This window comes from Schistocerca piceifrons, chromosome 4 (genome assembly GCF_021461385.2).
Source record: "Schistocerca piceifrons isolate TAMUIC-IGC-003096 chromosome 4, iqSchPice1.1, whole genome shotgun sequence".
NCBI classification, from domain to species: domain Eukaryota; kingdom Metazoa; phylum Arthropoda; class Insecta; order Orthoptera; family Acrididae; genus Schistocerca; species Schistocerca piceifrons.
Window position 1 is genome coordinate 145,351,167 of NC_060141.1, and position 27,941 is coordinate 145,379,107.

The following is a 27,941-nucleotide window of genomic DNA, read 5'->3' on the forward strand; positions in this document are numbered from 1 at the left end:
ATGATTTCCCTGAAGAAATACATTTCTGTGTACATGAGTGAAATTGACACCATGCAGTGCTATAAACTACGCACACTTCAAGGTACTTTTCTGCCGATAACTCACATTCTTATCCAAATGGTGTGTTCAATAATGGAAGTCTACTTTTAGAGCATGAAATTTATTACACGTGTAAAACAAAAAACATAATACAGCAACAGCACCATTACTACGACTGAATCACATCCATACATTAACTTTGCATATAATTTCTTATATTATTTGTACATAAAATTTTGAGCTTTCTAATACAGTAATCACAACAGCCAACTTGAGAGAAAGTCATCAACAAATAAAAAACATATCATGTGATGCTGCTAATCATTAGTTCAAAAAAGTCATTGCATACACTGCTTTAGACTCAATTATCTGAACAACTTGATGTTCAGACAAAAGAATGTTTCAGTTTGGAAGATACACTGGAAATGGAAGACTAGGTGACATAACAGATCAGACCATAACAAAAATTACATAGCAAAAGGTTTTTATGATGATAAACAAAAGATGAATTTGACAGATTATATTGAACAAATGTGATGCCACGATTTTTAAAAATTAATTATACAAGTAGGTCACCATTTTCAAACATAGTCCAACATTTATTTTTGTTGCTGAATATGTTGCAGTCCGACATCTTTATCAGCCTCTCTCTCTCTCTCTCTCTCTCTCTCTCTCTCTCTCTCTCTCTCTCTCTCTCACACACACACACACACACACACACACACACACACACACACAAACACACACAGCAACCTACAAATCAAATGCTTTCTTCAAGCAAAATGATTGAAGTATCAACTTCAACTTATCATAAAGCAACGTTTCAATATCAGCTCCAACATTCTGATACCTGAAATTTTATTTCTGCTCTTTTGATTTCATTCTGAAAAATTACTTTTTCACACATAACATTAATTCATGTATGATACATAGAATAATCAATGCATTATGTTGATTTTACACAAAGGATAACCTACATTGGCGTAAGAACATCATAAAATTGTATTTCCTGCTTAGACTTTGCATTACCATCAATACAGCTGATAACTTTCAGAACATTAACAACCTTTTGCATCACAGAAAAATGCAGCTTTCCTGCACCACGTAACAGATGATCATAGGACCGTTAGTATTATAATTATCTTCAGAACAAACAGTACTCAGTAGCTATTACTTTCAAACAACAACAAACAAAAGTTATCAGGTGTAGATACAAATATATATGGCCCCAAACAAGGTTCTATATTGTTTATAGCATCATTTTCACTGTAACATTAACCGTAGAGTTCAAAGTCTTAACCACTATTTTCAAAAGAACACGAGTATATAAAATAAATCATTTTGTTTTATAAACTTTGATTCCATAGAAAGTATGAGCTCTAACAGTATTATACACTATTTTTGGCCACAAAAATCCTTCACTTTTTTGTGCTTTTGCTGTGCCACTCAGCATTTGACACCATGGCAGTGATAAGAAGACAGGCTTTAAACAAAACTTTTGTGATGTTTATTGGTGGTGTGTGTAACTAAATTCTAAACAAAAACGTGATATTTGTGACTCCCCTTATTGTAATCTACCGACCTGGTAGACTATATCCTCAAAGTGTGTGTGTGAATTTTTTATTACAATGAACAGAAAGTTGTCGCCTTCAGTGATACACACTGGAAAATACACTGACTATACAAAATCAAAGTGCAATTTAGTAAAACAGAAACAAATATTAACATGGAAGAAAACTAGCAGATGTATGTATAAAACATAACATTAGATTTTTTCTCATAATAAGTCATAATTACATTTTACATTTAAGAATTGATAATGAGCTCATTGCGTGGAGCACGTACATTGGAGCATTCATGAAATGAAAAAAGTCAAGGTTCAACACAAGTACCATGAGCACCATAATGTAATTTTGAGAATAATCACCATGGTAATACTTCTCAAGAGAGCTATTGACTAAGCCCCCCCTCCGCCCTACACACACACACACACACACACACACACACACACACACACACACACACACACACAAACCCATAACACGACACAGCCTAAACATGTAAGTTAGCAAAAAATTGCTTTCTGAGAATAATATTTAAGTATTGTCAACACAATAAATCATCAAGTAACTTGAGTTCACAATCTTGCTTAATTTAAGCAGATCACCAATTGAAGAAGCAAGTGTACTCACAGAAGTACAAGTGTCTCAAGTACTCTTCAAATCAAATGTGCGATTTATACTGCACACTAAGAAGTTTTAAACATAACATATTCTATCGATGGCTTCCAGCTGATGATCTTTCGCCTGCCGATGTCTGCATTTCAGCACGTGGTCCAACTGGGGTTTTATCAGCTGCCTTAACAGGTGTTGATGTCAAATTAGGGCCATCAAGGACTGGTAGCACTCGAGAACAAGTTGTGCATTTTTCAACAGCTGTCCTGAAAACAATTACATACAAATGTTATTTTAACCACTATTTCAACAAATCAAGTTTTTATGGCTCAGAAAACAAAACTACAAAAAAAAAACTAACTGAATTGGAAAGTGACAGTATGGTTGGCCAGTGCTTCACTTCAATACCAAAATTTCTATTAGTATTGCTGAAAGACACGGATAAAAAAAAAAAAATTAAAAAAAAAACTGTCGCAGCTTTTTGAACTGTTAGTTTCTCCCTCAGGGATGTAAGTTGGCAAAGGTTAGAAAGGATGACAAGGAGACGTATCCATGTTAAGAGGGACCTAGCTGATGTCTTAAAATAAAGCATACAGGTTAGGCTCACAGAAAGTCGTAAACAACACTGGGGAAGGTGTGAATTCCACATGGCAATCCACAACCCATATCTTTGAACATGACATCAATGTAGGTCAATACGTTTCAAACACATAATAGAATCACAACCATTCCAAATCTCCACAAAGTTTATCTACAATGTTGAGTTCTTTGCGAGACTGCACTTTTTGGATCCCAAATTTTGAAAGTCTTCGCAACCAAAACCTGCTTGTATCGAAAAATGCACTTAAAAGTAAACACACATAGAATTGTTTAGTTTACAACTCCTAAGCACCCTGTTCTCCCTCTTTACTTCTCCAGCTACTTGTTAGATAATTAATAATTCAATATCACACTTCATAAACACTGAATTTAAAATGTGTTGAGCATACTAACAGAGACAGGAAGACATTCCCAGAAGCTATGTCAACTGATGAGGTCATGAGAGGTAGAATTCCAGCCAAGATAAGACACTGATCCAAATGAGCTGTGACCTTTCCAAAAGAAACAAATATGGCACTCACTTAAACCTGCATTTAAAGATTGAAAAGTTGTACAGGTCACACCTTTACAAAAGAAAATAAATGCAAGAAAAATCTGAAATAGAGGCCCAGTTTACCAACATCAATTTGTAGTACAATTTTGGAGCATATTCTGTGTTTCAACATATGGAAATAATACCTAAAAGAAAAATGACACACAGACAGTACAGATTAAGAAAATATTATTCTCCTGAAACAAGCTATCCCATTATTCCCACAAAGGAATGAGCACTATTTCAGGCTGGTTCCATATATCTAAATTACCAGGAGGCTTTTTGCCTCACAAGCTGCTTGAAACTGTATGCCTATGGTGTGACTGGATTCATCATTTCCTGTCAGAAGCGTCATGGTACATAGTAATTGACATAATGTGAAACTGAAGTTATATCTGGGGTTCCCCAAAGAAGTATTATAGGCCCTCTACTGTTCTTAATTTACATAATCATGATTCGGAAGCCGATCTGAACGCCCCTCTTAGAGTGTTTGCAGAAGATGTCATTGTTTACCATCAAGTCATAAGAAGATCAAAATGAATTACAAAATGATTTAGAAAAGGTACCTACATAGTACAAAAGGTGGCAACTAACCCTCAGCAATAGAGAGTTTCTCTACATCAGCACTGAAAAAATCCAGTTAAATTTTGGTTACATGACAAATTACACAAAATTAAAAGTTGTAAATTCAAATGAATACTTACACATTACAACTACAAACAACATCAACTGGAACAATAATACAGAAAATGTTGTAGAAATGCTAACCGAAATTGACATTTTATTGGCAGAACACTTAGAACATGCAACGGAACTACTACAGAGAAGTTATAGAAGTGCAGGTGTCTCAAGAACTCTTCAAATCAAATGTGATTTACACTGCACACTACGGAGTTTTAAACATGACATAGCTTACAGCTGATGATCTTTCACATGCCGGAATCTGCATTTCAGATTATAATAGGGAATAATCACAGATGTGATAAGTGAATTGGAGCTGAGAAACATTACAACAAAGTCAGTTTTTGTTGCAGTGACATCTTTTCATAGAATTGCAATCATCAACTTTCTCCTTCGAATGACAAAATCCTAGCTACACAGGAGTAAACAACCATCATGATAAAATTAGAGAAATGCAAGGTCGCAGGGAAAGATTTTGGTTTTCATTTTTCCCGTGTGCTTCTTCAAGAGTGAAGTGGCAGAGAGAAAGTCTGAAAGTGATTCTATGACTCTACCAAACAGTTAAGTGTGAACTGCGGAGTTGCCATGAAGATGTGGATCCTGTAGCAGCATGTGATCTGCTCCTGAGTAATATCTCCTGAACCCCCCCCCCCCCCCCCCCACTCCTCCAACTAATGACTATGATGTTTATATTCTACCTAGCGAATGGTGCCTCTTCCTTATGGTGACAGTGATAAATCATGTCTGAAACACTTGTGGATCCTGTTACTGTGCTTAAAGAAGTTCTTTTCAACATTTCCTTATTACTGTCCTGTCCTCACCTATTGTCAGTGTTACCTTAATGTCACTTTAAGACTGAAACAGTGTGACATTTTTCCACTGAATGATGGGAACCATCCAGATAAAAGCCTTCCACTGAGCATTAAAAGCCAATTCAGTGGGTACCCCAAAGCTTGGCTACTAACAATTGTTCCTTCTGTTAATCCATTCATCTGCCCATGGCACACACATTGCAGTTCAGAGGCAGTAAAAAAGCCAACACAATTTTTGTTATGCTTTATGTGGTCTGGTGTGTACAGAGTTACTGTTCGAGGACCAACAAGACCTTAGATGAGTACACCAAAGTGCCCTCCTCACCCAACATATCTGGTAATTCGAATACAATTCAGAATTTAGCATTTAACTAATTCATAAATTCTATATATAATTTACAGGCTTCCTGTTTTTGTTTACTCACAGTCTGTTACAGACAATTTACTTTAAAATGTACACTTTCATTGGCAGAAATGTCACAGTTATTAAAATATTCCAGACCATAATACCATAGTGCAATGGAAGCAGAAAGAAAAATTGGTTCAATCATGGTATTATAACACAGAATACTTTGGTAAGTGTGAGACAGTTTATTGTTTCAACTCACTACTGGGCTGTGAATCTTTATTTTATTACATTTCAAAAACATATAGTCAATAATAAATATGAAAACAAATGTAAAACAAGGAATGTAAGAACAACAGAATCAAAACATAATAAGAATGAACTGCTTCTGCAAGTTACTGACTGACTGGATCACTACCTTACTAGCTGGACCATTCTGTTATTCTTCTTCATTTCTATGTCCAAAGTGAACTTCATTCGTGTAAGTTCAGTTTCTTTCTCTCTTAACTGGCTCCGTAAATGATATATTGTTTCCTCCAAAGCTTCAAATATTGCCTAGAAAGATAAAAAATCTTTTTCACCACAACCCTGAAAATTTTCTATAAAAAAAGGGATAATGAAGTATTTTGTTCCAAAACAAATACACAGCATAAAAGTTCATTGAGCTCAACACAATACCAAATAATATCCAACAATGCTCACAGAATAAATTGACTGGACACACAAAATTTAATACTTAGTAGACATCACATCACATCCCTTCTGCAAAAGAGCAAATCACGGCAAATAAGTATGCTAATAAAATAATTTAAGATAGAAAAGATAATAATTGGGTGGGAGCAAGGAGGAAAAAAGGTACTGTAGCCAAGATAGTGTAGCTTATGTATTTGTCTTTCGCAATTAAATTTTTATGAACAGCAACCTACTAACTGGGAAACACATGCCATTTCACATTCACTGTTGTGGTCTTCAGTCTAAAGACTGCTCTGATGCAGCTCTCCCTCCTAGCCTACCTTGTGCAAGTCTCATCTTTGCAGGGCTACTGTACTACATCCTTTTGAGCCTAATAACTGTATACAAGTGTTGCTCTCCCTCTATAATTTTTACCCCCCCCCCCCCCCCCTCCTCCTCCAACGCCAAACTGACAATTCCTTGATGTCTCAGTGTGTGTCCTGTTTCCTATCAACCAATCTCTTCTTTTAGTCAAGTTGTGCCAAAAATTTTTTTTCTTTCCAATTTGATTCAGAACCTCCTCATTAGCTATATGACCCACCCATTCATTCTTCAGCATTCTTCTATAGCACCACATTTTAAAAGCATCTACTCTTTTCACGTCTGAACTGCTTTTTGTCCACATTTCATTTGCATGTAAGGCTACACTCCACACAGATGCCTTCAGAAAAGTCTTCATAAGACTGAAACTTGCATGAGACATTAACAATACCTCTCTTTCAGAAATGCTTTCCCTGTTATTGTCAGTCTGCATTTCATATCCTCTCAACTCTGGCCATCAGTTATTTTATTGTCCAAATAGGAAAACTAATCTAACTACTTTTCATTTCTCATTTGCTACTCTAACTCCCTCAGCATCACATCATTTAATTCGATTACACACCATTACCCTTGTATTACTTTTGTTGGCATTCATCTTCTAATCACATTTCAAGACACTATCCACTATATTCCTCCAAACCCTCTGACATCTCTGGCAGAATTACAATCTATCAGCAAAACCTTAAAGTTTTTATTTATTCTCTCTGAACTTATTCCTTTCTAAATTTCTCCTTGGTATTCTTTATTACTTGCTCAAAGTACAAATTAAACAATATCTGGAATAAGCTACAACCCTTCTCAAGTGCACTCCCTTCTCAAGTGCATCTTTCCTCGTTATAACTGCACTTTGCTTTCTATGCAAGTTGTAAATACCTTTCCACTCCCTGTATTTCATTCCTGTTACCTTCTGCATTTTGAAGAGTGTAGTCCAGTCAACTCTATGAAACTCTATGAAGGCTATAAATTTAGATTTTCTTTTCTTTAATTTATTTTCCACAATAAATCATAGCATTACTATTATCTCAAGTGTTCCTAACTTTCTCCTGAACACAGATCTCTGAGATTGGCATCTAGTGGCTTACTGATATTCTTATTTTCTTATTCATTATTAGGGCTGTCTTCAGTATTTCATCTCTCATAGCTACCCATTCTTCTACTGAAATACAGCAGAAGAAGAATGGTTAGCTTTGAGAGATGAAGTAGTGAAGGCAGCAGAGGATCAAGTAGATAAAAAGATGAGGCCTAGTAAAAATCCTTGGGTAATAGAAGAGATACTGAATTTAATTGATGAAAGGAGAAAATATAAAAATGCAGTAAATGAACCAGGCAAAATGGAATACAAACGTCTCAAAAATGAGATCGACAGGATGTGCAAAATGGCTAAGCAGGGATGGCTAGAGGACAAATGTATGGATGTAGAGGCATATTATCACTAGAGTTAAGACAGATACTGCCTACAGGAAAATTAAAGAGATCTTTCGAGGAAAGAGAACTACCTGTAAGAATATCAAGAGCTCATGTGGAAAACCAGTTCTAAGCGAAGAAGGGGACGCAGAAAGATGGAAGGAGTGTATATAGAGGGTCTATACAATGGCGATGTACTTGAGGGCAATATTACAGAAATGGATGAAGACGTAGGTGAAGATGAAATGGGAGACATCATACGGCGTGAAGAATTTGACAGAGCCCTGACAGACCAAAGTGGAAACAAGGCACCTGGAGCAGACAACATTCCATTAGCACTACTAATAGCCTTGGGAGCAAGATAAATGAGACAGGAGAAATACCCTCAGGCGTCAAGAGGAATATAATAATTCCAATCCCAAATAAAACAGGTGTCGACAGGTGTGAAAATTACCGAACTATCAGCTTAATAAATCACGGCTGCCAAACAGTGACACAAATTCTTTACAGACGAATAGTAAAACTGGTATAAGCCGACCTTGGGTAAGATCAGTTCAAATTCAGTAGAAATGTTGGAACACGAGGCAATACTGACCCTACGACTTATCTTGGAGAAGCTAGATTAAGGAAAGGTAAACCTATGTTTCTGGCATTTGTAGACTTAGAGAAAGCTTTTGACAATGCTGACTGGAATACTCTCTTTCAAATTCTGAAGGTGGCAGGGGTCAAATACAGGGAGCGAAAGACTTTTTACAATTTGTACAGAAACCATAAGGCAGTTGTAAGAGTCGAGGGCCATGAAAGGGAAGCAGTGGTTGGGAAGAGAGTGAGACAGGGTTGTAGCCTATCCCTGATGTTATTCAAACAGTATATTGAGCAAGCAATAAAGGAAATGAAAGAAAAATTCGGAGTGGGAATTAAAATCCATGGAGAAGAAATAAAAACTCTGTAGTTTGCCGATGACATTGTAATTCTGTCAAGAGACAGAAAAGGACCTGAAAGAGCAGTTGAACGGAATGGATAGTGTCTTGAAAGGAGGATATAAGAAGGACATCAACAAAAGCAAAATGAGGATAATGGAATGTAGTCAAATTAAATCAGGTGATGCTGAGGGAACTAGATTAGGAAATGAGACTGAAAGTAGTAGATGAGTTTTGCTATTTGGGGAGCAAAATAACTGATGTTGGTCGAAGTAGAGAAGATATAAAATGTAGACTGGCAATGGCAAGGAATGCGTTCCTAAAGAAGAGAAATTTTTTTAACATCGAGTATAGATTTAAGTGTCAGGAAGTCTTTTCTAAAAGTATTTGTATGGAGTGTAGCCATGTATGGATTTGAAACATGGACGATAAATAGTTTAGACAAGGGAGAAATAGAAGCTTTTGAAGTATGGTGCTACAGAAGAATGCTGAAGATTAGATGGGTAGATAGCGTATCTAATGAGGAGGTACTGAATAGAATTGGGGAGAGGAGGAATTTGTGGCACAACTTTACCAGAGAAGGGATCAGTTGGTAGGACATGTTCTAAGGCATCAAGTGATCACCAATTTAGTATTGGAGGGCAGTGTGGAAGGTAAAAATCGTAGAGGGAGACCAACCAACAGATGAATACACTAAACAGATTCAGAAGGATGTAGCTTGCAATAGTTAGTCGGAGATGTAGAAGCTTGCACAGGATAGCGTAGCATGGAGAGCTGCATCACACCAGCCTCTGGACTGAAGAGCACAACAATAACAACATTAGGGCTAGTCCTGTATCACTCCTATCTTTTGAGTTGATAACACTGTACTGACCCAAAAAGAGCCCTGCTCCTTGCTGCCACCACACTTCATTAATTCCCAGTGCATTCATACTGAACTTATCCACTCCCCTTTTTAAATTGCCTAACCTACCTGCCCACAAAGGAATCTGTTACAGAGTGGAAATGTATTACGGGCAAGTGTGACGTTTCCTCAACATCCTCTACAGCCAGCACCAAGCCGAAGTGAGCCAGGCCAACATTCTATGTCATAATCAAAGTGACAAACATGTGGAACACTGACACTGTGGAAAGTAGAACAAACCAGGAAGACATTGCCTCACCTCGTTCAGGCGAGAAGCTCTAGTCATTATCTCAGCAACATAGCCTCAGCAAGGAGAAGACATCACATTATTCTAACAGATTAGCTTGATGAGAGAATAAAATCTTCACGAGAACACTTATCAGCCAGCTGCTGTGGTGAAAAGGCAACATGCTAAAGCCCTGGAATGCATTCTTCTGAAGTAGAGGGGTGATGAGGACCAATGACTAGTCCAGAAAAGGAGGACACATTTGTTCATCAGCAGCCAGACATAAATTCAATGTCTCAGACAAGCAGTAATAAATTCTCATGCTTCCAAGCCAAGGTCTTCATCTATCCATGGCAGTACTCTAGTTACGAGTCTCTAACTGTGATTGCTGCTACTGCTCGTCAAGATGACTTCAACCTTCGAAACTGCTACTGTCTGCTGCACTCAGTTACCGTGGGCTGCCGATATCACAAACATTAATGAGAAGACCTGAAGACTTCCACCCCCGACTCAATGAGCCGAACTCGTGGTGTTTAGAGCACTGTCCGTCTGACAGTATTTGGGAGGCAAGCTAAATGCTGCTGCCCCAGACTAGTACCTGTAAGCAATCATCAACATCCCAGCCTTCCTCGTTCAAAAGGATATGCTGTTGCTCATCTTGACACCGTGCAGTGAGAGATAAGCCTAGCACAACCCTCCAATGCTTACCGGAGTATTTAGTAAAAATGCAGTCGTCGTCCTGAGCAGCAAAACCTGTTGTTTGGACCACTCCGCTTACCAGGACAACCTGCCACCCGCCCGACATCACGGTTATGCGAATTGGATGTCGCAGGGCAATGTCTGCCAGAGATTGCTGAGACAACATTAGCACGTCCCAATGCCGGGCGCACACTGCCACCGGCCTTAACACCGATACAGAGTCTTCTCTGTGTCACAGTTGTAAACTTTTATGTAATATGTTCTTGTTATGCAAATATTGTATCATTAGCACCCAGCTTGACAATCAGGCTGCTACACCGCACTCCACACTCCGTCGCCCTGATGCAGTAGGGATTTCGAGCCAGGCCACTACAAAAGTGACGTCACAACTGTTAACATCGGCTGATGCCTCCATAGTGTGACCAATCTCTGCAGCATCGTCGTCATCGCTGTCTGGATATCAATCTCGACAATTCATTGCGGTGAGAAGGAATTATTCTGTTGGCCTTTCCGATTGTGTTCTTGCTTGCGGCCGTGACAACACACAGGGACTTTTGATTCCCCTCTCAGAGTGTTGTTTCTGAGACTGCAGGAACCTGCAAACTTATCACTTTTTAGAGGAAATAACAGGGAATAGTATGCATAGCTGCCACCATTGAGAAGAGGCTGTCAGTAACCATATTCCAGAAAACTTTAAAAATCAGAAGGCTGTTTTAGGCCTTTAAACAATATATTTCGGACTTTTCCAACACCAAATAAAGATGATATATTTCATTGATAATGCATTTAATTTTATTTTCACACTAAAATTAATCCAAATTATCATTTTCATTTACAAAAACTACTTCAGCCTCAATGTTACTCACATGCCCAATGAATCTGACGGGGGAATCTGGAGTTGATGATACCCCTGCCACATCCACCATTACTACTGACTGCTGCCTGCTACATACATTCATTTCTGCCTTCTAGAAACTGTGTTAATTTTTTGTTCTTGTTGTAGTCACAATCCTTTCATATGGTGGCAGCTCACGTAGCCTTCTGACAACTGTTTTTCCCCGAAGTCAGATAATGAATCCTGCTGGGGAACAATATTCCTTTGATCTGTACAGATACAGCCGTGGAACACTGGTTTTGTGTTTCCAATATGTTGACAACATAGGTAGCCCAGTACTAGCTGCGAATAATGTCACATAACACGATTTGAATTCAGTGTAAGTGTGTCTTTAGTCAGCCGTGGTGACAAAATCATTCTTAGTAGCATATGATTACATTTTGCTAAACAGTGCCTTTGTTTATTTTACTTTTTTTAACCCAAATCGTAAAATGTCTATTTTCAAAATTTTTTTGCAACATCCCATAACTCTGTAATTAAGGTGAAAATCCATAACAATTATCGACAGTCCATAATGGTTGGCAGTCATGAGTATAGGAATTAATTTGATGTATCGTCAGTTGTAGGAATGGCAGTGGTGTTATCCACAAAATGGTGGAAAACATGCTGTTATTATGGGTGAAACTGTCACTGCCTTAACAGAACAAGTAAAAATGTATGAGGAGGAAAATAAAAACCTGCATAAAAAAGTTCAAACTTACAAGCTATGGTACAGCAGTTGCAATCAGGAGTTGGAAGGATTGTGCTGAGTCCACCCTCCCCACCTCTCTGTCAGTCAGCAGCAAATTTAATATCTTTTTCTGGAAAAACAATGGAGCATGTCACTGTGTTCACTAGATACTAATATCTACCACTGAATTGTGCAATTGGATGACTGAAACATGTTTGCATAGGGTTAATAGGTGAAGCTACAGCATATATAATTTATCATGACGTTCTTAGCAAGGCAGGAACATTCCAGAAGCTGGCTGATGGTTCACACAAGTGCTACCAGAAGCAAAACAGTGTGAGATTTTTTTTTTCTTTCTTGAGAGAAACTGAGTAACTTAGTGCAGAAGACTAATGAGTCTGTGTAATTGTCTTCAGACAGAATCCGTAAGAGTCATGCACAAACACACGAGCTGACACAAAGAGCAGAAGCTGATGCAGTTAATTTGAATGAAAGTGAAAAATGGGCTCTCTATGTTGTCTTATCTCCGCTGGTGTGTCAGAGTTAGAGTCAGGATGGAGAATCCATCTGACCTGGCTGAATATACTACGACCACAACATGTTGGAGAAAATGGGATACTGATACAGAAGGGCGTAATGACCTTTGGTCTTCACTTCTGCAGTCAAGTGTTACACAGGTGGACTTTAAGGGTCAGCCACAGGAGCAATGTTCCCAACCAGATTGTTTCGAGTGTGGTCAAATCGGTTATAAGGTGCGAACACACAGGAATAGAAACAAGGAAACATCAGAACAAAAAGTGTCCGTTAAATACAAATGGATATGCATTGCCCATTGGAAGCCATTCTCAGTACAACAGAAGACTGCACACACACATGCAGAGACTGCTCATTAACTGCTACAGAGCAAGTAACACAATTTTTAAGTAGACACATCTGTGCATGTTTCAGTCAGAGAGGATCTCTTACACAGGAGATGACATAGATCTCCGCGATACGGGTTACATGGAGTATGTGACAATGCTGTGAAGTCATTATGGGCAACAATGCTCGACTTCAGCAATGGCACTAAGAGTTTTCACGAACCCATGAACATGGTGCCAAATGTTGTCGGAAGTTATTCTGACATTCTCGGACTAGACTTTGTAACTAAACATCATGTCAAAACTGATCTTTTGCAGTATACAACTGAACTCGGTGGAACTTTGTGTCCGCTTGGAGCAACAACTGGAAGCAAGGCAATGCCACAAGGTACACCAATCATGAAGGTGTTACCAACTGAACTGCTAACATTTAGTTCCCATGACAAAATACCACCATACACAGGAAAGTTGGTTTGGATTTCTACAGATGCCAACATACCGCAAGAAGTGGTGTGTGTGGCGGGGGGCTGTTAGAGCCACTACAAAGAAAAAGGAACATAGAAGTAGATGAAACACACTGTTTTGTATGCAGAAGTACAGCTTGCACTAGTAATATAAATGGCGAGATCATGATTCCTGTTAACCTAGATGATTTTGGCATGGATGAAGCTAGTCTGTCAAAGGTCTGGATGATGCCAGTTTAGATGTGCTGGATGAAGAAGACACTGATAGGTCATGTGAAGACCAGAGCCATAAGAAAACTATTAATGCATTTGAGTTAAGCAAAAAAAGCGAATCACTTGCAAGGAAGAGATCAACAAGCAATGGAACGTTTTTGTTGCAATCACTTTTAGATTTGTTTAGCACAAATGGTCCTTTCCAGTGATGCCTGTTTCTCAATAGCACCTACCAACAGGTAACAATGCTCCAGTCTGTATGAAACCATACCACATTCTCAAGTGTTTACAACTGTTAACGGGATAATTTATCAACCAGCAACTGGCAGAGGGAATAATATAACATAGTGATAGTCCATAGACCACAAATACCATCATCATCCAAAAGAGTCACTGGATGGTAGTAAGTAGTACAGATTCTGTAGCAATTACAGATACTTGAATGCCAAGACCACCACTGATACACGTCCTATTTTCAGTATTACAGAGACTTTGGACAATCTGGGTCAACACAAATGCTTTTCAGGAATGGACCTAAGAAGCAGTATCACCAGCTAGTAGTAGTTCTGAGCAGACCAAAATCTGCTTTCATGGCTCCATCACATCATTACCAGTACCAAAGAATGCCATTTGGACTTGAAAACATACTGCCTATGTTCCAGAGACCGTTGGATGGTGCACTTCGCAGATTGAAACCGACGATATGTGTGGTGTAGTTACACATAACTGCATTTTTGAGAGACATGGAAGAATACATCAAGTGTTTGGAAGACATATTTAACATATTACGAGCAGCACATCTGATGCTTACTGCAGATAAATGTCATTTTGCACAAACAAATCTTAAATACTTGGGTAATGTGATTAGTGCAGAAGTGTTAAAGACTGATTCCCGACTACTTTTGGTAGTTCATGATATTTCGCGACATAGCAAACAACCAAATGACTTCCGTCATTTCTAGCCCTATGCAATTATTACAGGAGATTCATGAAACATTTTGCAAAAATTAGTGAACCACTGAACCGACTGTTGCCGAAAGGTGTAAAATTTGAATGAGCAACAGACTGTCAACAGCATTCGAGATGTTGAATAAAATACTGACGTCAGATAGCCTAGCCTAGCCACACCACAAGCGCTACCAATGATAGGACTGCCATGGTTCCACTAACACTTTGTGCACTCTAATTTGCTTAGGGCATAAAACAATTCATGCACCTGATTCACCAAGCTGTCAAATATGTCAAGTGGGTAAATAACAGCAATAATGAATAGAAAAGTGTAAAACAGAATAAGATTGTAAACTTGTATAATAAAATATGGGCTCAAAAGAGACAATTCAAGAATAAGAACAGAACAAAGAAACATAGTGAACAAGCTTCTCAAATGTTTAAATAACAGAAAATTGTAGAATGTGCATTTACTCACGTAATACGCATTTTAAGAGATTATTTCAGAAGCAAACTACGAAAAATTCGGGATGAATGTTTTAAAGAAGAGGCAAATGTTAAACAACAGAAATTTGTTATGGGCAAATGTAAGCACCAAGCCAAAGCAAACCATGCCAAATCCCTGTGTCACAATCAGAATGACAACAGGCAGAATGTCAACATTACAGAAAGCAGAACAAACTCTGATGATATTGCCTCACCTCGCACGGGCAAGGGCTCGAATCCTAAATTCGACAACATGACCTCAACGAGGAGAAAACAACACATCATTCTAACAGAACAGCTTGATTTCATAAGATAGAGAGTAAAAGTTTCACAAGAACATCTATAAGCCTGCTGATATGGCAGAAAGGCAACAACCCGAAGCCCTGAAATCTACTCTTGTGAAATAGAGGGGTGGTGAATGCCACTGAGATGAGCCTGGAAAAGTAGGCTACGTTCAGTCATCACGTGCCAGAGATAACATTACTACCTCAGAGAAGCACTAATAAATACTCAGGCTTCCGAGCCGTGGTCTCCATCTTTACATTGTAGTACACTAGCGAAGAGGCCAAACGTGATGTGCTGCTACTGTTTGACAACATGACTTCCACCTTCAAGACTGCTATCTTTAGTCTGCCATACTTGCATTTGAGGTGCCCATATCGTAACCCCTGATACCTACAGCTTGCTGTGCCAAATGCATGGTGTTGGGCACCTGCCCACTTGTCTCAGTATTCAGGAAGCATCTTAACCTCTGCTGCCACCAACAAATATCTTTAAGCACCCATCAATATCCCCCGCCAGCCTTACTGAAGGGGCTATGCTGTTGCTTATCTCAACACTGTGCAGAGCTGCTGAGAGATTAACCGAGCACACCACTTCAATGTCTATGAGTGTGCTCTGATAAAAATGCAGTCTCTGTCCTGGGTAGCTAGGCCTGTTGTCTGGGCTACACTGCTCACAAACTCGGCCTGCCACCCACCCGACTCCATGATTACATGAGCTGGACGCTGTACAGTGACATCCAGCAGCTTTAATGTAACTAATTCTTGTTGCACTAATGTTGTATCATTAGTACATGGTGTGCCGACTAGCCTGCTTCGCCACACTTCACATTTCATCCCGACACAATAGGAGTCTCAATCCTCGCCACTACAGATCCATTGTTCCAAGGTCCAACCAGTAGAACACCAGTCCTCTTCTTCCTTATGACGATATCCTTCCGAGTAGTCCCCACCTGGAGATAACAAGTGGGGGCTATTTTACCTCTCGAATATTTTATCCAAGAGGATGCAATCATCATGAAGCCATAAAGTAAAGCTGTATGCCCTCAGAGAAAATAATGATGACTGTTGTTTCCTCTTGATTCCAGCCCCTTCGCAGCACCAAGACAGTGAGGCCATATTGTCTGATGCTATATGAACAGATCAGTCAACCATCCAGACAGTTACTCGTGCAACTACTGAAAAGGGCACTGCTGCTACTCTTCACAAACTCAGCTTAGTCTGGGCTCTCCACAGATACTCTTCTATTTTGATTGCACCTACGGTACAGAGATCTGTATTGTTGAGGTGTACAAGCCTCCCCATCTTGATCATTCAAGGGTGTGCCATGTCACCTGTTCAGTGTAAATTATCAGAATTTGCACCTTACTTTCATCGTCTGTTTTCCTAGATGTGTGTCACTCAACAGAAGCAAAATTCTCAAAGAAAACAGAAAATTAACTGTTTCAGTGAATCAAATCAGTATCTTCTCCAAATAGTATTGCGTATGTAACTCACAAGTATATTTTTTGCACATGATAAATTGCAGACTATAATAAGGTATATCAGATTTGTGAATGGGAAGACTACACTTTCCCTAAGCCAAACCTTTCAGCTGAATGAAAGATAATTTTTGATCTGGTACTAATAACAAGAAAATCTGACAGGCAAAACTCCAATATAATTAATCACAAATAATTTCTATGGCAATTATCATCAAATTTTTGAAAGAAAATCACACGACCATATTATACGTATTTCACTCCTTAATTTCAAGATGTTTTTGAAGCTAATGAGCAAAATTTAGAGAGTGTGAGGAGAAACACTAGTCATACAGAGAGATTCACATAGCTATACCTTTATGTAACAATGTACGTACTTACAAACTCATAATCTGCATGAAAATAGAAAATAAATTTGTTACCCTGGATTCTTCAAGGCTTTCTGTATATGATGGTGGTTCATCAAGACAGAAAAAGTCTTTAACAGCTTGAGCACTACAAAGTTCCTGATGGTTCAATATGGCATTAACAAAGCCCTGCAGTCCTTTTATTCGATCACTGAGGAAAGTAGGATCAAAATTGTCCCCAAACCATCGTTTTCGTGGTAGTTGCAGCTTAACATCAGGGAATTCACTCCGTAACTGTAATTCAATGTCACACCAGTTATATAGCACCAGCGAGCATACAATTTAGTGTAAGAAACATATGTCAAATGAGAAGTTCCTTACCTTTGAGTGCAACCGCACAAAGTCTGTGTATCTACGAAACACATACCAGCAATTACCAGAAGCCTTATTTTCAATTCGAAGTTTATAAACCTGTGTAAAACAAATAACTGTGTTGCTAAATGCAAAATACAAAAATTATCTCAGCAATAATGTATATAATTTACAAAATATTTCTATAGTGTTGTATTTTCAAATTACATTTCATGTACTGTTATAAAATATGGTACATTAAATTATGTCCTTACATGTTGTGAGCATTTTCATGACATCACAGGCACGGCCTTCATTGTAACGCATTTTGTTACCAGCTATAAAACCTTATTGCCACATGTAAAAGTTTTTCACCGGTACTCACTTCAGTTTTTGTAAACAAGTGGAACTCATTGCATAATTGGGGGTCTTGTGGCATATGTAGCAGAACTTTTCACACAAATGATGATAAGAATTCCTGTGTGCAATAAGCACTGTGCAGATAGGGTCTTTCGTGGTGTTACAGAATTCCTAAATAAGCATTATCTACTGCTTGTTTTGAACAGCACAATGGCAGTTTTAGTGATGTCAGTGTCAATGTGACAATCAAGAATACACTTATGAGGTAAAAACTGAAAATGGAGCAATCCTTTTATGCCTTAAAAAAAAAAAAAAAAAAAAAAAAAAAAAATTGACTCTTTGGCAGTATACGAGGTGTGGCTAGAAAAAAACCGGACTAGTACTGGTGAAGCAATAAAACGAATGCAATAAGGCTGAAAGTCGCGTGGCCTGTCACGTGACTCTCGCTCCGCCTACTGCTCGAGTTTCATCTGCCTCCTGCACTCAGTCTGCCCGTGGCGTCTGTTTTAAGTAGTTGACGTTTTGTCTGTGCGTCGGAAAATGTTGAGTGTACAGAAAGAACAGCGTGTTAACATCAAATTTTGTTTCAAACTAGGAAAATCTGCAAGTGAAACGTTTGTAATGTTACAACAAGTGTACGGCGATGATTGTTTATCGCGAACACAAGTGTTTGAGTGATTTAAACGATTTAAAGATGGCCGCGAAGACACCAGTGATGACACTCGCACTGGCAGACCATTGTCAGCAAAACTGATGCAAACATTGAAAAAATCGGTAAACTTGTTCGACAAGATCGCCGTTTAACAATCACAGCAGTGTCTGAGTTAACAGGAGTTGACAAGGAAAGTGTTAGGTAGATTCTGCATGAAAGTTTCAACATGAACACAGTGTGTTCAAAAATGGTTCCAAAGTGTCTCACAATTGAACAGAAGGAACGCCGAAGAATGATTTGTTCTGACATCCTGGAAAACATTGAAAGTGATCCCACCTTCTTACAAAATGTTATTACTTGCGATGAATCGTGGTTTTTTACTTACGATCCCGAAACTAAACACCAATCGATGCATTGGAAAACTGATGGTTCTCCACGACAAAAAAAAAGCACGAATGTCAAAATCGAAATTCAAGGCAATGATGATTGTTTTTTTTTTGACATCAAAGGGATTGTGCACACTGATTGGGTACCAGAGGGACAAAAAGTGAATCAGCATTACTACATTAGCGTGCTGGCTACCCTACGTGAGCGAGTACGGAGAAAACGGAACGATTTGTGGAGAAAGAAGTCATGGATCCTCCCCCAAGACAATGCCCCAGCTCACAGTGCGTTGTCAGTGAAGACGTTTTTGGCAAAACACAACATTCCCATCTTAGATCATCCACCCTACTCACCTGATTTGGCCCCCTGTGACTTTTTTCTTTTCCCTAAAGTCAAGTCAACTTTGAAAGAAACTAGATTTGAGACTGTTGAAGCAGTAAAAGAAAAAGCGACGGAAGTGATGTATGGACTTACCGAAAATGATCTGCAGCATTGCTACGAACAGTGGAAAATTCGTATGGAGCGGTGTAGAGACCGAGAAGGAGAGTACATTGAAGGAGATAACATGAAATTGTAAATAATTGTAAATAAATGTTTTTTCCAGCATCAGTCCGTTTTTTTTCTAGCCGCACCTCGTATAACCACAGTGTGGGGGTACAAATCTGCTCACAAATAATGTCACAAATGCTGCCACATATGATGTCAGAGTAATGTAAAATCCTGTGTGGCTCAAGGCAGTTACATTTTTTGAGTAATCAACTGTGTGCATTTATTTTAGATCAATTCCTGCTGGCAGCGGATGGTGGACTGCAATTGTGATTTAAACTGGCAATTTATGTAGGCATGATATGCAACCAGCCACTTTTTGAATCTGATACAAGTTTTTGTCATTAACTATTTTTCAAGCAACTGCAGGCTCATCATAAGATGGGGACATTATAAGAATGTTATTTTTCTGAACCACGTGCAGCTACGCTTTAGGTTGTGGTGATTGCATTGCATCTTGGTATTCGTGACAAAGTCATACTGATTGTGAACATTGTTGGCAACTTACACACACACACACACACACACACAGGGAAAGAAGGTTAGGTGCACTTGGTTTTAAAGTAAACATTTTGTTTATTGTACACTGCAGACTGGTTGCATAAAAGACCAATGACCTCGCTGTTTGGTCTCTTCCCCCAAACAATCCAATCCAATCCTGGTTGCATAAAAGCTACATCCACTGTTGAGTTATTGAGAGATGTGCACTGACCTTAGCCAGATACAAAGGTCAGAAGTTAGTTGAAGGTGAGTTGGGTTGTTGTTGGGGAGAGGAGACCAGAGAACGAGGTCATCAGTCTCATCGGATTAAGGAAGGATGGGGAAGGGAAGTTGGCCATGTCCTTTCAAAGGAACCATCCCAGCATTTGCCTGGAGCGATTTAGGGAAATCAAGGAAAACCTAAATCAGGACAGCCGGACGCGAGATTGAACTGTTGTCCTCCCAAATGTGAGTCCAGTGTGCTAACCACTGTGCCACCTTGCTCGGTGTTAGCTGAAGAGTGTACTCTCTACTGTGCATGAAATACCCCAGTTTCACTGTCTGATACAATTTAATCTTAAGCATTGTTGCCTTGTTCCATTACAGTTTCAATGTCATGTCACACAGTTTGTAGGCAAACTCATAACAGTCAATCATATTGATGCCACATGTGTTAAAAGGAAATGGCATTGCTACCAACTGTGATTTGTTTTCTCACAAATATTCCACTTTTTTTTTTTTTTTTTTTTTTTTTTTTTTTTTAACAAGTGTCGGGAATAGGTTAAACAACTAAATAGGGAGAACAATACTTAAGTCACATGCCCATTACCTTAATATCAATGTAGAACAAACAAACAAAATAAACACAGATCAACAAAAAACATTTATACAACACACAAATAATCCAAATAGATAGTATGCCAATATAATTATGCTTACAGTGAATCGTGCACGTTCCTCCATCACCTCATATCCCACTATAGGTATCTGGATGTCTGATACAGCTTTTGTATTCTCTCTGTTGGGTGAGGAGCAATTTGATGCAGAGTTTATCATTCGTAACCTATCAAAAATGAGCAAATGGACAATGATTACCTTGTCTTTCCAAATAGACACGTAGAACTAAGCTGGTATCATCTCATACAACTTAGGTCACATAAAAAACAGTACTTTCCTAAATCACAAGAACATCTATCCAACACACAAAATAATTACAATTTGACAACTTTCATTTACTGAAGGTCTTGCTTTCATTAGTTAACAAACACTCTTTGGTCCCTGTGAAATTGTTAGAATGCACATAACCTTATAGATGGCACTACTGACATGTGACATTACTATTATTTTAAGACTTGCCACCTGATATTTGTAAACAATGGCTTCTCAGAACTGGTGAAGTTTTTGTATAACCAGAAGGTTTTTAAGGACTGTGGAAAAGTGGTAATTTTGTATGGTTGTTTCTTTTTGTTGGTGATTTTTTACATTTTTCACAAAGGTCTGACCCAACAACACTGTCTCACATTTATTATTTCACACTTTTAGGAAAGATTGTTTCTGATAGATTTGCAAATTTGTCAGGGTCAAGCTTCTGTCAGTGATGTGTAACATGACTGAAGAGGATCTGCAATGTAAGAAAACACAGACTGCTACTTACCATAAAGAAGACACATTAAGTTGCAGACAGACACAATTAAAAGGCACTTACACAAAGCTTTTGGGCACAGCCTTCACCAGCACAAGAAAAACACACACCATTCATACACACAAGCAAGCACACCTCGTGCACACACAACTGCCAACTTCGCAGCTCAGATTACAATGCATCTGCTCTTTAGTATTCATTGTTGCAACAACTGTCTCATTGTCATGGTTACCAGTTTAGGCGTGGAAATTTTCAAAGAAGTGATTTTTATGTGTCGCTATTGATACAATATATTTCCAACATGAGTGGGCTTCCAAACAACCTATTCTAAGTAATTCTCAGAGAACACCTTTACTAATGTTTCATAGGAACTTCCATCACATCAGCCACATATAAAACTGTAATTTTCCCAATTGACTGTTGGATGACTAAAATTGTCTCCAATGATGACAGTATGATTGGGGAACTTAGACACTAGTGAAATGAAGTTTTGTCTGAAGTTTCTGGTTACACCTGTAGGTGAGTATGGTGGTCAATAGATGGATCCAGTTTTAAGTTTATGCCAACCCTTGACCTGCCCAGACAATCTTGCACACAGTTTAGATACCTTGACAACTGCAACACATACACCACCCTCATTTATCAGTAGTCTATCCTTTCGATACACACTTAAATATTAAAAATCTTACTCCTTTCAATTTCAGGTTTTAATCAGCTTTCTGTACCTGGTATTATGTGAGCTCCACTGCTTTTTGGGAGAGAGAAAAAACTTTGTCACTTTGTTCGGAATGCTTTGGCAGCTAATCTCCAGAATTTTAAAACTCTCACCTGTACGCACATTTATTTGGCTCTCAAACTGACAGTCCCAGGTCCCCTAAAGTTATTGTTATTTGAACTGTGTGGAGAGTTGCCTAAACTGAAAAAAAAACCTCATATGCACCCACACTTGGTTAGCTACCTTGACAACAGCTTCTGATGTGTAGTGTACACCTGAGCCACTTAGGGGAACCTACTGTTCTCAACATTACAGCTCAAGTCCAGGAAGTCAGAGCTTAGATTGTCACAGAACCTTCAAAGCCTCTGGTGCAATCCTTCCACCACTCAACTCACAATCTAAAGGTCAGAATCAGTTCTGGGGACACCACCACAAACTGTGAGCTTTATCGAAACTTCCTGACCAAGGCTCTTCTTCTCATCCTTCTATACCAGTCATGGAATGAGCCAAGCATGATATCAACCTCTAAGCCAAAATGACAGGCATCATTTAGCACAACATGTGCCACAATCTGCAGTTGGTTGCACCATGTTCCCTCAATGACTTCTGGAATAGTCTTTTCAACATGTAGAATGAGGCCCTCAAGCATACACACTGTGCGCACTGGTGTTTCTTCCCATCCCTTGCTGATATTTCCCTACGGTGTGTTATTATTCACCACACTCTTGGAACACCGATTAACAGCCTCCTCCCTATCTGTGTTTGCATCCTCTTGACATAGGGCACAGCAAATATAGAAAAACAATAAAACACACACCATGAACTACCAAATATAATACATTAGAACTTTTGTTTCAGATGCATGGTCTGATTAATGATGCTAGTGTTAAAAATGAAGAGGAAAAAAAATTCTTTGGTGACATATGACATGCCTACGATTTTCTGATGAACAGAAAACACAAACTTATGAGGAAACAGGAAAATATTAAAAAGTCAAACATGAAGACAATTAACTAATTGTTAATCATCCAATTAAAATACATGTGGCAGAAAAATTAATTATTCATGTACGAGTGGGTCAACCAGAATGTGGGTTCTCATTTTCAACTTTTACTGGTGACATAATGGTGTAACGTCATGGTTACTGGCCAATTTGAAATGGATTGTGTTTGAAGAGATTGTTTTGTAGTATGCTGTGGCGCTCTCTAGTGCTGAATGTCAAAGTTTCACATTTGCTTTTGAGTGGTGTTAGCATGTGACACTGTTTGTCAAGCACTGTAATTACTTCATATCAGAATGATATCTTTGGAACTCTGTTAGTGAGTTATTGTAGTCAGTTGTTATTGGCTATAGATTTGTTTTCAGCTTTGAAACTGTTAGTTTGGTGTACTGTAAATGGATGGAGATTTCATTTTTGCTTTGTATTTATTTTGATAAGGAAATTCATTAGTATGCTTTTGCATGTACAATAGGCAACAATATGGAACACTACATAAAGTTGAGGAGACGAAATTGCTGGGTGCTTATACAGGCTGCAAAAGTAACTGATCTACCCATGTTCTTCATCTTCTCAAAATTAGCTCAGCAATATTTTCATTGTGGGTTACTGCTTCAGTGGCTGAAGTAGATACCATTAAGGCTTCCTATTTTGGCTTCTTATTGTTCATTACTGCTCCATTCTACATTCTTTGGTAACCGATCTCTCACAAAAAATAGCAGTCACAAAAATGAGTAGTGTCCATCACAGACATTCCTGCAGGTAGTTGTTTCATAAGATGTGGATCCTTACCACTTCTTCACAGTATATTTTTTTCCTTGCTGATCTTTGTCTGTAACAGCTTCTCTCTCTACAAAGACAACAGCAAATGTTATGACAAAAACATAAAACAGCCTACACAGAAGGTCCCAATGTGGTCCAAAATGGATTTTATTAGCCCAGCATTAAGGTGTTTAATATACTCCCACCATACATAAAATGCCTTCATACATAATCTTTGAGACTCGAACACACTTTCAAAAAGTACCTTACACAGAAATACTTTTATACAATCGATGAACTTCCAAGAAAAATAAAATGTCACCACTAATTTGTTGTTGTTTTTAGAACAAGTTTAGTTTCATTTTGAGCATTATTATAAACAAGTGAAAATTTGGTTTTTCATATTCATGTATTTCTTTATTGTAATTTTTAGCTTAACTTTGTTTCTGGTCTTTATATATCATTCTACCACAGTGTAACTATTTTCTGTAAATTGAATATATGTCCTTATTCGATATCTTGTTTCTATTGGACCTGTCGTTGCATTTATGTATGTTATATATTTACTACATGTAGTCTGATACGTATGCCGGTACTCTCGCAATTCGCTAGTTTACCTGGATCTACAGAATATAAAAAAAATAAATAATTGGGCTTTGTTCTAGATATATGGATCTATTGAAGTTTTCCATACTAGTGCCGGAAAAGAGTTGTGGTTTTGTGTTATAGGGAACATTGCCGAGACGAAGTGAAATTTTTACTTCAGCTTTTCGAGTGAGTTGCAGTTTCATGGTTCCATAGACTTCATTTGAACTGTGTCAAGTGAAATTGCCAACGTCAATTTTTTGGATTTTGTGTTATGTTGGCTTACTGGATTTTTGAATAAGTTTTTGTGTGAATACATATTTTCCATTAGGAATGTTTTTATTTTGTTTGTTCCCTCCCTATTTCCCATAGCTGTCCCATTCATTTCATGTTCTTCCTCAAATTATTTTGGTTTCTATAATGGGACTGTTTACCCATTTGCATCTTGATTGCATGATGTCATTACAGCCATACTGCATAAGGTCAAAATGACTGTGTTTGCCCACCTTGACAACATCTCTGATCAAAGGCGATGGCCAATATCAGATACTTCAGTTACTCCATACAAGCACAAAGCATCACAAAACCAAATGACAACCACAAGTTAAGAATGTTGATCTGTAGTTTTGCGTATTGGTCCCATGTCTGTTTACGTAAGTCACACATTCTGCCAGTCGCATGGAGCACTGCAAGGTACTGTTTGTCCACAATAAACATGATTCATGCAGTGCCTGAAGGTCATGGCAGGAGACATGCCTTGCTTCCACCCCCGTCCCCCACTCCATGCACTGCTGAGGGAAGAGCTGCACTAAGGGGAAGGTAGTGTTGACTGCTTGCCACAGTGCTGGTACTGTTACCCTTAACAGTGTCCACAGTAATACTTCCCTTCTATAGCAATGTTACATTGGCAGGACTCTGAGATAAATGAATATCTTTCAACTAGAGTCTATTTTCTCTGCTTCTGGCAGCACCAGTAAAATCATCAAGTTATATCGCAGACAAACAGGATTCTTGTCTCACCATGAATTAATGGTCCAGTGTGGGTAAGAATCTCTAGGTAACTAGACAAGTGTTTCAAGCATGTGAACACCATCATAATTCACCCTGCAGTCTAGGTTCTTGAAGTTATTACTAACCACAGTGAAGTATACTTAAAAGAGTACCCAGCTTTTCTACTGAGTGCTGCAGTTGGTAATTGTTAGCCCAATGAATCATGGGAAGTAAACATGATGAATCATGAACTGGATGTGGGTGACCAACAAAAATTGCTTGTTCATAATTTCCTGTGCTTTATAGATGATGTTAACCAGTGTTTTGTTGAAGTGGATCTATTAGGTTCCACCCGACGACCACCTCCAAAATTGTGAGATATTCCAAAAATAATCTGAATAATTGTCATAACCAAGATTACAAAATTTCACTGTTGCTTGCTTCACTCCCAGGAATGGAAGCCATGCTATTAAGTCCCAACCTAACCACAAGCTAGGAAATTGACACATATTTGGAAAAAAACAGCCAAATATTAATGATAAACAAGATTCTACGATCGAGTAAGTTTCATTGGCTACCGTAATCTATCATCTGACCTGCCACAACAAACAATAACATGCCACAACAAACAATAACAAACTGCCAACAGCAGCACAGAACACAAGAGCTGGATATACCACTTTAGGCCCTGTGCTCCACATGATGATAAAACCAACCACCTGACTTTTGATTTACTCTTCTATTCAAAGCATCCCCAATTTTTAGCCAATCCCCACAATTTAAGAACAGCATTTTATGAAATACACAGTATTAAACACACATTAGTGAAAAAAAATATACCACAGAATTTGAAATGGACTCATTAATATGACCTTATAATGAAATCACAGCTGTGTATATTCTGATACATCAGTCAGTCTATGATGTATGAATTATGCAGTTTACCTGAATGGTACACTGCTTTATTAACCAACACCAACATCCGATTGAAGCTTAATGGTTTAACAGAGAACAAAGATAAACAGGCATCCGAGTAGCAAAGGAATTTGGTAAGGTGAAGCTATTCCCCTTGTGCAAGCATTTTATCTGTCAAAAGTATTAACGATTTACTACTTGTACCTGATCACACCATCCAACAAAACTGGCTACTTAAAAGACATTAAAAATAGTGTGATCTCACAACTTGAAAAACAAACGTCAGGAGCCATTAGCTAACAAATCAATTTAAGCTACATATAATTCACTGAATACAGCACAAGGTATAGCTTAGTCTGAAACTGTTATTACTGGTGTGTTGACGGAATGAAAATACAATCGCAAACATTGTAACACTAAGCAGCGTTAACAATATTCTATTTGTTTTTTAAGTACATATTAATTCAACAAGGTACACATAATAAATCAAACACTGTTTCTTCAGAATGTTCTGCACAAATTATGATAGTGATCCAGACAGATTCTGGAAGGCATGTGACCAACTACCTGCAATCTGGTGAGAATTTGGCCAGTCAGACTGCTACAATTTCTAGTTTAAAAAAGAGATACAAAGCATCTCTTAAAAGTCACTCTTGAGAACCAGATTCCAATAATAAAAACATACTGAGTGCATGTAAGTTGTCAAATCAGGTAACTGTCAGCCCAATGGCAAGATTTCCAAAGACAAAACAAGGTCAATTTCACAAACCCCTTCCTGTCCCTACATTGGAATATGGAAGGAACAGTGCATCAAACATTTGAAACAACTTAATTAGTATTTATTGCGCATTAGTTACAAAATTTATGTAAATTGTTTTAAAAAACGAACCTGAAAGAATCCACAACATGGTTTTCTGTAATGTCGAGCACTGGTGTTTCCGGCGACTGAGGTGAAGATGAAGGTGTTCGTACATCGTTCTCCACACGCGGACCTTTCGTGTCAGAATTATTGCCCATTCTTATTCTACTAATAGCCGATGTCACCTCACTCACACAGGGGCTACCGTCAGCTGCCATAGCGACAAATTTTGTACCATTAGCATCCGTAACTTTCTTTATCCATAATCATCAGTAAAAAACATGTGTTTCAATTCCATTGTCGCTTGCTGCCAAAAAAGTTACGACAGGAATCAATAACTGGAATACAGCAGAAATTAAAACATGAAAATCTTAAACAATACTTAAATGTAGGACTTACCGACGAGTAACCTACTTGCGTCCAAATTAGCTGCCATGAACTTTCATACTCATATGTCACTTCATGTAAGAATTTCTGCGCCGATCTCTAGGACGAATATCCATGCAAATAGGTAGAAGTGGTAGAGCACTCTACGTTACATGAAACTAGTTACGTCACGAATTAAAGCTGCTAACAATGACATACAATCGACAACAACCCCTTGACGTACGCTACAATCGCTAATAAACATCGGTCACGCGTCAAACAAAGTGCGCAGAAGGGCAGTG

General features: G+C 38.4%; 1 protein-coding gene across 2 annotated transcripts; it reads right to left on the reverse strand.

Annotated features, from left to right (window-relative positions):
- LOC124795462 (sorting nexin-16) lies at positions 1–27,941 on the reverse strand. 2 transcript variants are annotated; one of them, XM_047259491.1, is made up of 7 exons: positions 27,688–27,941; positions 27,304–27,611; positions 20,748–20,871; positions 17,417–17,506; positions 17,111–17,329; positions 5,603–5,739; positions 1–2,479 (listed from the first exon to the last, which is right to left on the reverse strand). In XM_047259491.1, exons 2-7 carry the CDS (start codon positions 27,489–27,491, stop codon positions 2,314–2,316), a joined length of 924 nt encoding a protein of 307 aa, XP_047115447.1. In that variant the 5' UTR covers positions 27,492–27,611; positions 27,688–27,941; the 3' UTR covers positions 1–2,313. The 2 variants fall into 2 exon arrangements, with proteins under 2 accessions (XP_047115447.1, XP_047115446.1); XM_047259490.1 differs by having other exon boundaries at positions 27,304–27,580; positions 27,673–27,940.

What these genes read in the sequence shown, in the direction of transcription:
- LOC124795462 (XM_047259491.1), bottom strand. Translation starts at nt 27,491, where the DNA reads ATGGCAGCTGACGGTAGCCCCTGTGTGAGTGAGGTGACATCGGCTATT. An exon ending in CATGTTGTGGATTCTTTCAG is followed by an intron (nt 20,872 to 27,303) that starts GTTCGTTTTTTA and finishes CATTTTTGATAG; the next exon opens with GTTACGAATGATAAACTCTG. An exon ending in AAAGCCTTGAAGAATCCAGG is followed by an intron (nt 5,740 to 17,110) that starts GTAACAAATTTA and finishes TTATCTTTCTAG; the next exon opens with GCAATATTTGAAGCTTTGGA.